General features: G+C 34.8%; 1 protein-coding gene across 14 annotated transcripts in view; it reads right to left on the reverse strand.

Annotated features, from left to right (window-relative positions):
- Positions 1 to 9,221: 9,221 nt before the first annotated feature.
- The window catches only part of ralgapa2 (Ral GTPase activating protein catalytic subunit alpha 2), a 324,396-nt gene continuing 317,834 nt past the window's right edge, over positions 9,222 to 15,783 (reverse strand). For all 14 annotated transcript variants that reach the window (XM_087290968.1, XM_087290960.1, XM_087290970.1 and 11 more), the window contains one exon: positions 9,222 to 11,113. In XM_087290968.1, the coding sequence (XP_087147094.1) occupies positions 10,956 to 11,113 (158 nt within the window). In that variant the 3' untranslated portion in view covers positions 9,222 to 10,955. The remainder of the gene's footprint in view (positions 11,114 to 15,783) is intronic.

The following is a 15,783-nucleotide window of genomic DNA, read 5'->3' on the forward strand; positions in this document are numbered from 1 at the left end:
AATTTAAAGTGCAGCCCCATGATTTCAAATCTGTTCTGAATGCTGAAGTCACCAATGTTGTAAACTCTGCTGAAATCATTTAAAGAGTCAGCCTATGTAATAATGACCCCTGTAATACATTTCAGCACAGCCATTATTGAATCTGGACAGAGTTTGATTAATTTTGTTCTATTATTGGCTACAGTACACAAACATCTCACAGGAAAGATAGAGTGCACATCATATATAAGTACACCCCTCACAAATCTATCTTTTAAACTAATATTTTAATAGAAAGCTATTATATTTGTGAATATACGTTAGATTAGTCAGTACTGAAGCCATATCTGGAGCTCATCTAACAAAATAATCTAACTTGCGATGACAGTCCAAAAACTACACCTAAGTTTATATGTTATAGAAAAATATTAAATACACATTTTAAAAAGAGAAAAAAATCAAGAGAAGCAAAAAAAAATTGAAACTTTTCATTGAAATGTTGTAGGTTGTAATTTATTTTGCAATATATTGTTTGAATTTATTCAGCATATGTTTTACACAGGGGATGCCCTTCACAGCCGCAACCCAACACACTGGGAAACACCTATACACTCCCACATTCACATACCATGGCCAATTTTGCTTATTCAACCTATAGCACGTCTTTGGACTGTGAGGGAAAACGGAGCACCCTGTGTAATTCCACATGAACACGGGGAGAACATGCAAACTCCACACAGAAATTCCAACTAGCCCAGCTGGGGCTCAAACCAGCAAGCTGGTTTGATGTGAGGCAATCGTGCTACCCATTGTTTCAATGTGACGTCAATAAAGAAATATGAAAAAAAAAAAAATTATTACATCATATATCATTAGGGAAAATGAGTCTGTTAAAGTTTTAAATAAAAAAACAAATTAAAAAATTGAAATTTATTGTGCAAATGACAAACTTGGCAGCACATTCAACTCTCCTCAAGACAGAATTTGGCCACCTGAATAATACAAAAAAAAAAAACATAATATTATTAATAATGTAGAGCTTCAGTTTTCTAATCTCTTTTGTAAAAATAACATGGATTACAAAAATAGCCTAGATAGTATCAAAATTACTTTTATATGTGCCACTTTAAACCTTTATATAGTTTTTTTTTCCAAGAATAAGGTCCAAGATTCAAAATAAAAGTTATTTGTAATGAAAGATGACTTTACTTATTTCAGATTCTATGTTTATTTTTGCTCAACTAGATGTTGGACTATTATTGTTTGCATTTATTGGAAGCTTTCTTTGATGCCTTCACAATTGATAGCAGTCAAAATAAAACAAATGAGCTCATGCATAGGACAAATTCTGAAGCTTTTACCAGTGACGGTGGATCTTTCGAACCCCTCCTGGTTGTAATCTTTGATTTGGCCCACCATCACATCTGAGAAGACCGTGAGAAGGATGGAGTTATGGAGAATGCCTTTAACAGATCATCATTTCCAATTTGACGTAACTTTTGTTAAATGTAAATATCATCCCTCGATGGATAGAAGACTACAAATAAAGATATTAGCGAGCAAATCAAGGCAAAAACTAGTGCAACTTCATTCTGTTATAAATAAGTTTTTACTGTTACAAGTTCTGGCAACGCAGTGGTGCAGTAGGAAGTGCTGCCGCCTAACAGCAAGAAGGTCGCTTGGTCAAGCCTCGGCTGGGTCAGTTGTCATTTCTATGTGCATGGAGTTTGCACGTTCTCCTTGCGTTTGGGTGGGTTTTCTTCGGGTGCTCCGGTTACCCCCACATTCCAAAGACATGCGGTGAATTGGGTAGGCTAAATTGTCTGTAGTGTATGAGTGTATGAATGTTTTCCAGACATGGGCTGCAGCTGGAAGGGCATTTGCTGCATAAAACAAATGCTGGATAAGTTGGCGGTTTATTTTGCTGTGGCGACCCCAGATTTAAGTTTTTCTCATTTGGTTTGGTTCATTTCTTGAAACAGGAATTATATTTTCAACACTATAAGATTGTTTTGTAAAACAGTCTTACAGTTTAGCACAACACTATAGCTCACTTGCATAAGCTCATATCTTTCCCAAAACTGTTCACTTGTGAGACAAGACTAAATTTCCTTCTCATTTAAACAGCCATTGCCCCCAAAATCCTTTGTCCCTTTGACATTGCGTAAGCACTGCAAGTCAAAATGTTTAGTTGTTATGTCACTATCGCAGAGGACCAGTGAAATATCCCTCATGTCCACCTTTCAGTCTTAGCCAAGTTTTTGAAAATGCTTACTCCACTGTTTTTTTGTCTTTTGACAGAATGCAATTGTGTATAAAACTAAATAAAATGAATAAGATTTCTAAAATTTCTATAAAGGATTTTAGTTTAAGAGTAGCCTCCAAGGTTTGACATCACAAATTGCACTCATACTGCCAAGGAAATTGTAACCATTATCAATCACACACACAAAGTAATTTCCATACATCAGAATAAATTCAATTCAATTTAATTCAGCTTTATGTGTATAGCGCTTTTACAATGTAGATTGTGTCAATGCAGCTTACATAAATGATCATAGTAACTGGATCAGGGTAGTTCAGTTTTTAGTGTTTAAGTTCAGTTCAGTTTAGCTCAGTTCAGTGTCGTTTGAAGTGATTATTGAGAGTCCAAACACTGAAGAGTAAATTCATCGATGAGTAGCTTTTCAGATCCTGAACCATGCAAGCCAGTGGCGACAGGGGAGAGGGAAAAAAACTTCACCAATAGGAGAGTGAAGAAAAAAAAAAACTTAAGAGAACCAGACTCAGTTCGGCACGACCATTTTAATTTCTCCGCTGGCCAAAAGTCTTGTGCAGAGCTGCAGTCTCAGCAGTAATAAAACAAATTATACTTTATTATAAACACACAAACAAAAAACAATGATATGCAGCCTACAGTGCTTGATTGGTCATCAGAGATGTGTGAAATTCCTCCTTTGTTAGTCCTTTTGCTACTTTCACCTGACTTTCAATTGCAGTAATAAATGTATCAAATGTTCCATGTATTCATATATGGTATTCATGGTGTTAAGTTCTTGACTAATTTTGACAATTAAACAGACTATTATGCATGTGATGACTTATACAATGAAAACTGAAAATCAAAAATCAGTTTAGATCCACTAGATCTATTCATTTGGAAATTGTGCTAAATGTCGGCTACTTAATCATTTGCAAAGATGTACTTAGACATTTGCAATTTAATGAAATGAATGAGAAAATCAAGTCTGTTCTGAACAATGGCCAAGTGCTTTGGAGGTTTGTTCATGTTGTTTTGAGAATGTAATTCCTGTTTTAAGAAATGAGCCAAACCAATAGAGAAAAACTATAATAAAGAGACTAAGCCGAAAAGAAAATGAATGAATGTAATTTTCTAGTTATTTTTAAATATTATTAAAAACAAGGAATTTACACATCCAACTATATTTACCTCAATCAAGCTTGAGATATTTGGCCCTTCATAAGAAAAAGTTTGGGCATCCCCTGCTTTACACTTTACACAAAATAAAGGTTCTTAAAAGGTTCTTTGTTGCTGTAGAAGGTTCTTTGAAGAACCTTTAACATTCGTCACTCAAAAAAATATTTTTCTTTGCTTGCTCAAACTACTTAATTAAAATGAGCTGAAGCAACACAATTCTTGAGATTTCCTTGGGACAACTTAATTTTTTATGTTTTATCCACAAATTTTTTAAAAGTGTTAACTTAATCCAATTGTGTTGGGGCAACATGAATTAAATATGTGAAAGTCTGCATTTTTTTTACAGTGATGGAACCCATTTAAGTCACAAAAGGTTCTTTGTAGCCACACGTGTATCTCTGCACTATAAAATGGTTCCACAGTAAATTACCTAGTATGACTTTACAGTATTCAACTGTTTTGAAAAGACATGCTATAGTAAATTTAAATTTTTGTGTGCACTGCACCTTTATTGAATTCATATGGTTAACACTGACATATAAAATAAAAAAATAAAAACTATCAACTTTTGTGTTTTTCTAATTTAACATTGTATAATTTGACTGACATGTATAAAACAAATTGTTTAGGCAACAAATATTTAATCATTCTTCCTGGATTTTCTTTATTTATTGCATTTAGGTCATGAACCTTCTGGTAAATGGCTTTATACAGAACCAAGCTGTTACAGGTTCTTTAAATAACCATTAAAATGTTTCTTTTCAGTACCAAAAAAAAAAAGGTTCTAAATAGCGCCAAAGAAAGAAAGGTTCTTCAAGGAACCATTTAGTGAACGGTACTATGAAGAACAAAAATGTTCTCTGTAATCGATGTGAACCCCCCGTTTTGTTCTTTGTTGCACCTTTTTTCTAAGAGTGATAAGGTCACATATTACACTACAATTCACCACAGTTTACTGGAGTTTTTAATAGTTTATCAGTTATGGCTAATACTACAGAATACTCTAGCATTCATTAAATACAATAATATATACAGCATCATAAACTATAGTATGTTTCAAAAACATTACTATAAATTACTATAGCTGTTATCACATAACAAACATGTTAGGCTATTAGCCAAATCAGCAAAGGGTGATTGTTTAAACAAATTAATCCACTGTGCACTTCATATTCAGGTGTAAACTTCATCTGTGGTTCATCTTACACCATGTCATGACATTAGAGTGCAACTGGCAAGACAATGAGACCAAACCAAATCATATATTTTGTTTTGATCAGATTGTACAAACACACACACTCACACAAAGTCAGTGAGTAATTAAAGTGAATGTGCTGGAGGCCACCTGCAGGAGCTGTAGGTGTTTTGTGTGTGTGTGTACCTGTACTCGGCTCATGGAGCAGCAGGATAGACAGATGGGAGGAGGCTCAGGTTACCCTCAATATTCCCTCAGCTCCAGCAACAGAACAACCTCTAACCCTGCAGCATCACTTCCACACACTCGCTCCAACACACAATATGGTCACACATTCTCTCACAAGAAATGTCTCTCTCCCTCTCTAACTCATTCACAAACACACACAGTAAAGTGAAATGTTAATATCTTGTTTTATCCATTAATACACTGTTTAAATAATGACAAACGATAGAAAATGTTTATGAAGTACAGTTACTTAAGAACTAGAAAACTTCAAGAGAGCGAATAAATGGTGACACAAACATTTTTTTGGTTAAACCATCACGTTCAGAATATGAATAGGTCTATTAAGTTTTATTATTTAACAGCAAAAACTCAGGTTAAAAATGTAGCTAACATAATGGGAAGTTTGTAGTTTAGTTAAATATAAAACATTGATTGTAAAATGTGAAAAATGATACTGCATTAGTTAATATGATTTACAGCAACTTTTTCATGTTCTTTAAATATTATCAAATAAATTTGGAAGTAACCCATGGCAAATTTAATGTTATATGATAGGATATATTCGGTTTGCTATATATTCAGCCCAATTTCTTCATTCAAGTTTGGTTTTTGTCCCTTTATAAGAAAAAAAAAATGTAGGCACCCCAGATTTACACTGTAAAATACTTTTCAAAGATTTAATTGTTCTACAAAAAACCTTTTTCAATTCAATTGTTAGACTATAAATGGAATTTTGAAAACATTTTTTAAAGAAAATCTTATACTCTTGTTTTGTTTTTTTTACTGTGCTGCAGTATGAAATTTTTTTGGTAGTAGTCTTTCAGAAGTCTCTCAGTTTAAATTGATAAAAAAAAAAAAAAAAAAACTGTAAACGAATTAGAAACAAGTTTAAAAGAGGTATAAAAACCATCTATCAACCATTTGGGTCAAACACCAAATAAACAAGAATAGGCATGGGCTGGTATAAGATTCTGACATTATAATAACCTTCACGGTTTCACAGTCTCTTTTCTTTTTAAATGTATGGGTAAAAAACAAAATCTTTTTTCCCCCTTTGAACACAATATAATTTATTTCAGACAAGAGAAACACCAGATCCTTGCTCTTTTTATGTTTTCATATTTTTGCTTTAACTGATTTTTTTTTAAATAAAATATTTTATTTTATATTATTTCATAGTTTTGTGTGTAGACAACCAAAATATCAGTTCGTTTATCCAGTGTTATTATTTTCTTGATTTACATGACCTTTTAATGAAATACTTTTACATTATTTTATTTTTATTTGTACAATCAGATCCTTGATTTTTTTTAAATAATTGTTTTTGTTAATTTAATTTGAAACATTTAAGTTATTTTGGAGCATTAAACATGTCAGGCTAAATCATTCAAATGGACCATTGACTTCTGCTGTCTTCAATAGTTTCAAGTACAATTCAAGTTACAATTTAAAACAGCAACTTTGGAAGTCTTTTCTGCTGGAGATACAGTTGTCTATATATATATATATATATATATATATATATATATATATATATATATATATATATATATATATATATATATATATATATATATATATATAAGAACAGAGAAGAACAGTATAACAAAATATGTTAGCTGTTTACAAATCCTTGACTTTTCCCAAACAGTGTTATACCTTGAAAACGATCAAGCAAGCAATCAGTTCAACTTCTGCTTCATTCATGCTATTGAAAAACACCACAGCATAGTAAATTTTCTGAACCACATTTATATACTTAAATCAATCTGTTGCAGTAATGCTGTAGTTGCTGTGATAATACAACATAGTAAATAAAAAAAATACTTTATACTGTACTGTTTTCTACAACTATTGGATAAATATGACCATGGAGCACAAAACCCTTTTATTTAAATTCAGATTTATACAAAATCTGAAAGCTGAATGAATAAGAATTACATTGATGGTTGGTTTGTTAAGATGTAGCAATAGTTAACTATACTGTACAACTTTAATTCATGTGTTAGCTTATATATAGGGTCTTTCAGTATATACATTTTTAAGAAATCTTATACTCTTGTTTTTTTTTCCTTTTTTTCATTGTAATGCTGCAGTTTCTCTCAGCAGTCTCTCCTTTTTTAAATTGATAAAAACAACTCTGAACGAATTAGACAAATTTAAATGTGAAATAAAAACCACCCATCAACCATTTGGGTCAAGAACTGAATGACCAAAACTAGGCAAGGTCTGGTATACGATTCTGACGGTATGATAACCTTGGATAAAAATATCACAGTATTGCGATTTCTGCTCCAAAATAGTTTTTTTAAATGTCTTGGTAAAAAACAAAGTCCTTTTCCCCCTTTGAACACAATAGAATTTATTTTAGACAAGAGAAACATCAGATCCTTGCTCTTTTTGTTTTCATGTTTTTGATTTAACTGATTTGCTTTATAAAATATTTCATTTTTTTTATTCAGTGCTATTTTTTTGCAGGTAGACAACCAAAACATCAGATCTTTGTTCCTTTATCCAGTGTTATCATTTTCATTTACATAATTTTATTTGTATTTAGTTTTTGATTTAGTGTCATTTTTAAATAGACACCCAAAACATGAAACTATAGGATCCTTGAATTGTTTTTATTCTTTTTCCTGGTTTATTTATTTTTAACCATTTAATTTTGGATCAGTAAACATGTCAGGCTTAATTTATTCCAATGGATCATTGACCTCTGCTGTCTTCATTATTTTAAAAAGCAGATTTATTTACAATGTATTAAAGCAACTTTGGATATCTTTCTGCAGGAGATACTGTTGTCGTAAAAAAAGGAACAGTATAACAAAAAAAATTGGAGGTTTTAAAACCTTGACTTTTTCAAACCGTGGTATACCTTGAAAATGGTAATCATCCCAAGCCTAAACAAGACAAACAAACGCAATCAGTCCAACTTCTGCTTCATTCACGCTATTGAAAAACACCAAAGTAATTTTCTGAACCACACTTAAGCACTTACATGAATCTGTTGCAGTAATGCTGTAGTTGCTGTGATAATATAACAAAGTAAATCAAAAACTAATTTAAACTGTGCTTTTTTTCTACAACTATTGGATAAATGTGACCATGGACCACAAAACCTTTTATTAAAATTCAGATTAAAACATAATCTCAAAGCTAAATAAATAAGAATTACATTGATGGATTGTTTATTAGGATACAGAAATGGTTGGCTATACAACTTCAATTCATGTGTTAGCTTATACTGTGAGGGGATTAGTTTTGGTAGTAATCTTCCAGCCACAGATATAAATACACTAGCTATTGCATATGGGCCCTGAGTATGCATCAATAGCGCCTCCACATTTGTACTGTGCTCCCAGGACAATGTCATTCAAGCGCACTAGTCAAGATTGTGAAGATGCTGGACTTTTGCGCTTTTACGCAAGAAACCAAAGCACAAAGGCATCATATTTCATAGGTTTGAGTTTGTTTTTTACGTTTTTGTAGGTGACAAACTTTTTTTCTAAACAAGTCTTTGACTGTACTGACCTTAAGGCAAAGCAACTCGCTCTGAATACTTCTAGGCTTATACAAGTTTTTTTGAATAAAGTAAGCAAACAATGTAAATAAAATATGACAACAAGATGCTGCAGTGCCAGAAATTTGTATTATTGTCGGCTAGTGAACGAGTCGTTAATAACGGAGAGTCATTCACAAACTAATAGCCCTCTCCATTAGAGTGAGAAGTGAGAACAGGAGAGTGGGATGTATTTCAGGACATGGATTAGATCACATTTAACACTTACTGACCACAGGGAAAACTCCCGATCATAGACGTATGTATATCTGTATATAGCCTGCTGAAAAAAAAACAGCTTAAACCAGCCTAGGCTGATTGGTTGGTTTTAGCTGGTCGACCAGCCTGGTTTTAGAGGGGTTTTGGGCATTTTCAGCCTAGTCTTAGCTGGTTAGGCTGGGAGATGACCAGCTAAAACCAACTTGACAGCCAAGCCAGACCGGGAGCCCAGTCAAAACCAAAACCCCTCTAAAACCAGACTGGACGACCAGCTAAAACCAGCCAACCAGCCTAGGTTGGTTTAAAGTGTTTTTTAGCAGGGTATCTCTAGATGGCCAGTTCTCCACTGCACCTTGGTCCCGCATTCATTTCAAAGGAGCGCTACTAAAATGGCGGCTCTATTGAGACATTCCTTCAAATAGACAACAACAAAACGTAGGCGACATCTAATGTAAATATCTATGATCTTTCAGCAGACTCTCAGTTTATAAATTGCTAAAAACAACTCTAAAAGAATTAGTAAGAAGTTTAAAAGAGAGTTAAAAACCACTCATCTACCATTTGGGACAAACACTGAAGGAACAAGACTGATCAAACGCATATAAACATGAACTTCAAATGGATTTAATGAAATGTTTCGATTTCTTCACATTTCTAGTAAAGATAAAGCGATTACATTTTCTATTAAAAACAGTCTGATATGTTAACAAGTCATGACAAAAATCTTCAAGCTTCCTTTATCCTCAGTGTCGTTTACAAAGATTATTACAGGCATATTATATATTTATATCCTTCGGAACTCGGAGAACATTCTAAAAGAAAGAAAAGAGACACGATATACGAGGCTAACAGCAAAAGTCTACAATAAACATGTCGTCGAAGAGAAGTTAGGCCAGTGGCAGAACTTTTAACCCCAAAATGGGCATCTATATGATCTTCGGGTTTGCATACATTCGTCAGGATTCTATTTTCCTTGCCTCCTATGTGACTTAGCGATTCGGAAGAGAGGGAAAAGGAACAAGGTTAAATAAAACAGAGCAGTGAACAGGTAAGGCAAAGTAGTGCAACATGTGTCCTGGGAAACACCTGGGCTCCATGGCAACCAGTGGGTCTCGACGGAAACAAAGGGCGTTGGCAGAGAGAGAGAGAGAGGGAGAGAGGGAAAGAGAGAGACGCTGGCATTATGATGATCCTGATGCTGCTTCGCTAAAGGGCACTCAGAGAGGCACACGGGGAACGGGGAAGCAGGTGGAAGAGAAGCCCCATCCAGCATCTAATCACGCACAAGCAGCTCTCACAATATACACACAATCTCATTCAATTCACTCCAATGAAATGTAAAACTCGTGCGCCTCTCTCTCTCTCTCGGCTGCGAGCAAAGCGAAAGTGTGGGGGGCAATTAAAAACAACGCAAACAGAAAGGAGGAAACACAGACAGGCACTGTGAACAGACACCTTCATACGCGCTTTACCTGAGGAGCTGGAGGCTTTTCCTCTGTTACATGATGGCGGATATATACAACGTCAAACAAATATATATATATATATATATAAATATGATCAAAACAAATAAAATCAATGTACATCCAAACGCGAAGAGAAGAACGGAATAAACGTCAATTTAGGGCATCTTCAACCACCGAGCGAGTGCAAAACCATTGGAATGTTAGAGTAGATTTACATGACAGTTCAAACATTTCATGCTACACTTCGACTAATGACAAACTCCTTTCAGTTCAGCACTTAATAAATCAATTTGCATAAATCAATTCCGTAAAACAATCAAACGAGTTGCTTAAAAGATAACGAAAAGTATCAGGATAACACAAGGGATTTCATTGCAGTCACATTATTAAAAGCTGTCAGTATTCTCCCAGACTGGCCTAAAGCGCTGTATGCACACTAAGAAGGGACCCTCACGTGGTTCGGTTTCCAGTGTTTGACATGAACAAAAGCTTGAAAAATTGGACAATTGTAGCATTAAAATCTAGCAAAAGCCTTAGGGGTTTCGAAATGTTTTACATTGTTTGCTACCCCATCACAAGGCCATGATTAGGGGGAAATCTAAATGCAGTGTTACTACAAAAAACAAAACAAAAACAAAACCTGATTAAATTCACATTTACAGAATTGCTTCAGCATAAATTATTCTCATTCAGTTCAGATTTTCTTTCTGAGCGACAGGTGAAGCTACATCATTTTGCGACAACATTCACTTTCGATGCTGCCCGGCTTCAAATTGGAATAACTAAAAACAAATGAAAAACGTGACGGTCAAATAATACATTCATCCACACAGCTGAGGGACAGTGCAGTCTGCTGGCCGGAGGAAGTGTTCAGTTGGAGGATTTGCTGATGGCACTAGCTGAGCGCCGCAGTTTTCCAGAAACCCGGTTCTTGGTAGCGCGTGGTATTGTGGGTGAAACCTGGTCACCAGAGTCATTGGTCATCACAGAAACACTGAGGTCAGCGCTCGTGCTGCAGCTGAGGGATCCTGAGAAAATATCATACACAGTGAATAAGTAAACATGGCATTATTACAATTGCTTCAAAACTATCGGTAACACTTTATTTTGATGGTCTATTTTAGTGTTAGTAGACTGTCTGCTTAATATCTGCTCCTTCAACAGACATTTAACTGACTATAAGAAATTTTGCAAGTACATGTCAACTTACACTAACCCCAACCTAACAGTCTACTTATAATCTAATGAGAATTAGTTGGCATGTAGATGCAATGTGACTAAAATTCAACCATCAAAATGAAATGTGACCATAGAGTAACATGGAGCCTAAAAATCTGTTGGCCAAATCAGATTAAATTTCAATGGGATTGTATAGGGTTGAAAGGTTTAGTCCAGCCTAAAGTGTCCTTTTAAGACCCATCTGTCCTTCCACTGAAACTCTGTTCACCCAATGCTCTGCACATTCATTAAGACATAAATGTATCTACTTTATTTGGCATAGAAACATTATCTAACAAACAAAGGAGGTGTCCGAAATCACCTACTACTGTATATGTACTGCATTTACAGATGCCAGTTGTGTTGATTAACGATTATTCATGAATTCTTTCGCGATGCAACGTGGAATATTGAAGCACCCATCTGTTGCACACTTCAGAATCTTGTCGGAAGTAGTCGGTACTTCTCGCATCCTGTTTTTTTTTTTATTCTATAAATTTGGAAATACTAGATGGCTCGCATACTGTTTTTAGCGTACTATACGTGTTTTTAGATGCTGCGAAACCAAAACACACTTAAGGCTTGTTTATAGTTCTGCGTCAAGGGATCGCTGTGACCCACACTGAAAAAAAAAGATTACTTCAAAATTGTTGCAAACAATTTATACGTGTTGAATTTAATCAAACAATAAAAATTTTGTAATGTTCTGTAGGAATATCGCTCTACAATTCCATGTATGTTCAACTCAGGAGGTGGAAATCAGTGTCAAAAGTATTAGTAATTTATTAAGCACAAATTAATCATATTCCAACAGTTCAACTAATTAGTTTGTTTTAATTTAGCTCAGGGGTGTCCAAACTTTTTGGGCCGAGAGCCAGATGCAAAAAAAACAACGTTGTCGCGGGCCAAATTTTACACACATCACACAGACACGCATATATATATATATATATATATATATATATATATATATATATATATATATATATATATATATATATATATATATACATACAGTTGAAGTCAGAATTGTTAGCCCCTGTTTATTTTTTCCCCAATTTCTGTTTAACGGAGAGAAGATTTTTTTTTCCACACATTTCTAAACATATTAGTTTTAGTAACTCATTTCTAATAACTGATTTATTTTATCTTTGCCATGATGACAGTAAATAATATTTGACTAGATATTTTTAAGACACTTCTATACAGCTTAAAGTGACATTTAAAGACTTAACTAGGTTAATCAAGTTACAAGTTAAGGTAATTAGGCAAGTTATTTTATTACAATGGTTTGTTCTGAAGACTTAAGGGGCTAATAATTTTGACCTTAAATGGTTCATAAAAAAATTAAAACTTTTATTCTAGCCGAAATACAACAAATAAGTTTTTCTCCAGAAGAAAAAATATTAGATAGATAGATAGATAGATAGATAGATCATATCAAGAACTGCTGCTTAATTGAATGCATGTAATAGCCACACCCGGTGGTTATTTATTGAATTACGTTCATTTTTGTATAGCGGGCCAGATTCTATTGATATTTATAAAAAGCCTCGCGGGCCGCAACAAAACTGATTGCGGGCCGCAGATGGCCCGCGGGCCGTAGTTTGGACACGCCTGATTTAGCCCAAATAAATTGTTTGCAACCACTTAACTTAAAAAAATGTAGGAATCATCTTTGAATTAGTGATGGAAAGTTCGAATCATTTTGCTGCCTCGGATCTTCGAGTTTCGTTCATCGAGATGAATAAATCTTATTTGAGTCATTTCGTTCAATTTGCCAAAATATTATTAAAATGTTACGAATTGCTTCCAAACACATCTACAACTAGCTCAAGGTTTATCAAATAAAACAAGTCATTAATAGAATGTTATAAGGAGAAAATAATAATGCATTGTTTACCTGCTCTTTTGTCTATGAAGGTATTTTTGTCTCTTTGCCCAGCTCACCTCTTCATGTCTTGAAATTTAATGCTTCATTCACGTCACACTGACAGTCACATATAATCTTAACCAATGTACCCAGTCTGAGCCAAAAGGAGCCATGCATGATTAGTTCCCCTTTGGAGTCTTTTGGTTTTTGAGTTGTTCGTTTATCACGTGACAAAATGTGAAGAGACATGAATCAAACCCGAGAACTCGAGAAATGAACAGATCAAATCTCTTTCCAACTCTAAATGCATGTGATTGGCTTCTGTCTTTCACGTGATAAAAGACTCAGACCAAGGACTCGGGAGATGAACGGATCAAATCCTTTTCTGGCTCTAAACGCATATGATTGGCTTCTGCCTTTCCGTAACGAACGAATGACTCAAATTCGACAGAGGACTTGAGAGATAAAAGGATCAAATCTCTTTCCGGCTCTAAACTCTTTCCATGATGAATGACTCAAAAGACATGAAATATGAATTGAAATCACCTGCACAAATGTGCGCACACGAGGATGAACAAAACAATCCACGAGAGGACACGTAGTTCCTGAGTCATTTTGAAGATTCGTTCAAAATTTATTAATCATTCAAGAACAATCTATCACTACTTTGAATAATTTTTTTCAGTGCACGGTGCCTGCTGCTTGGCGCGTAGTCGTATTTAAACTTTTGCTAGCTGTTTGTGTTGTGCTGCATTACCACTTCTGAAACACTAGCTGGCAGTAGGCTTTTATGTTTCTCTGTGTCAAGTTTCTTCACGGGTCTTTTGTTTTTTCTGAATGTTACCTTAATGTACAAGTAGATAAAACTCACTCATTCAGAGGCAGGAACTGGCGGACGTGCAACAACTTTAATCATAAGCTAAACACACAAAAAAGTTTCCATCTGGAGCTCCTTTACAAGACTTGACACTTGTAAACGCGCTCCATTGGGCTTGCGGCTCTAAGCACCACCCACACTTGTCACATCTACCAATCACAGAGCTTGTGCTACGCTTAGTATAATAATTGGCATAATTGAGCTTGAGCATGTCAGACCAAATCTGTTCTCTGCGAATAAAAGGCCAAATTAAATCTGTTCACCATACAGATCAGATTGAACCACTTGATTAATACTGATTTATTTTAGTATCTTTATAATATTGTTGAGTGTCAAGCGTTTTGGGTGAACCGGGTTTCAATGGACAGACAGAAATTTTTCAGATTTGATTGAAGATATTTTCATTGACATTACAAAGATAATTAGACACTTTAAATGTTTGGAATGACATGAGGATGAGTAAATGATTACAAACATGAACTAACCCTTTACATCTCCTCTAATCTGTTTCATAAGGCATGTAAATAACCGAAACTCAAAATTTCTGTGCATGCAATGACTGTTGACACACAGAGCGAGGTGATGTTGAATTTACCTATCTTTTAAATACTATTTATAAATGCTAGTCCTGCTTTCACATCAGCAATTTTTACCCAACACTTGGTGGTTCGTCCACTGACTTGATGCATTTAAATTGTCTGACAAACGCAAGCAGCTCATGATCTCCTACTTAGGATAGGAACTAGATAAATATTGATGGGTTAGTTCTCCCCAAAATGAGAACTGTCATCATTAAAGGGTTAGATTATCCGAAAAATGAAAATGTCCTCATCATGTACTTACACTCAAGTGGTTCTAAACTTCTAAGAGTCTCTTTGTTCTGCTGAACACAAAAGAAGAAGATATTCTGAAGAATGATGGGATAAAGAATATGGCAGTAAACATTTTTCAGAATATCGTCTTTTGCATTCAACAGAAAAAATAAACTCAAACAGGTTTGGAACAGGTGGAGAATGAGTAAAAAAATGACAGAATTAAAACATTTTTTTGGGGGGGGGTAAACTATCCCTCACCCACATCATTCCAAACCTGTAAGACTTTTATTCTTTCTTAAAAAAAAAAAAAAAAACATTCATAAAGAGCAAAGTTTTCTGAAGAGACCATTAAAATCGAAGTTTTCATTCACATTCTATTCACAAATTTTGAGTAAACAGACTTTTGACAGCATGTAAACACTACGTTCTGATTTATCGGTCAGAATAATTGGCATCCATGTAAATGCAGCTAGCGAGAGCATGCCATTGCAGAAGCAGAAAACCACCTCCTCTGCTAGAAGCGGATGCGAATGACAAGCTCAGAGCTCCAAACAACCCATTACCCATTTGATGGTTAGTATTGTCATTCTACAAACTCAGTCGTTTCCATTTTGCCACAGAAAAGAAAGACGAAATGCAAAAATATGAATTCCGTCGGCGAATTGAGACACTGCTACTCAAAAAAGCATCTAAATTAAACAAGCTTCCTGCTTTGTCAAGATGGCATCTGCTTGGCTATTTTCTTTCTTTCTTTTCGACCGTTTTCTTTTTTTTACGGGCATCTCAAGTTTCTGCAAGCAGATGGTGTGGGGAACATGCGCTCATTGGAGAGGACCTCCACTCCAGGGCTTCTTTAGGGAGGGGGAGGAGAGCGCAGAACAACAGCCTCGGCCTGTGAAAGGAGTCGGGGAGGAG

This window comes from Danio rerio, chromosome 17 (genome assembly GCF_052040795.2).
Source record: "Danio rerio strain M-AB ecotype USA chromosome 17, GRCz13ab, whole genome shotgun sequence".
Taxonomy (NCBI): Eukaryota; Metazoa; Chordata; class Actinopteri; order Cypriniformes; family Danionidae; genus Danio; species Danio rerio.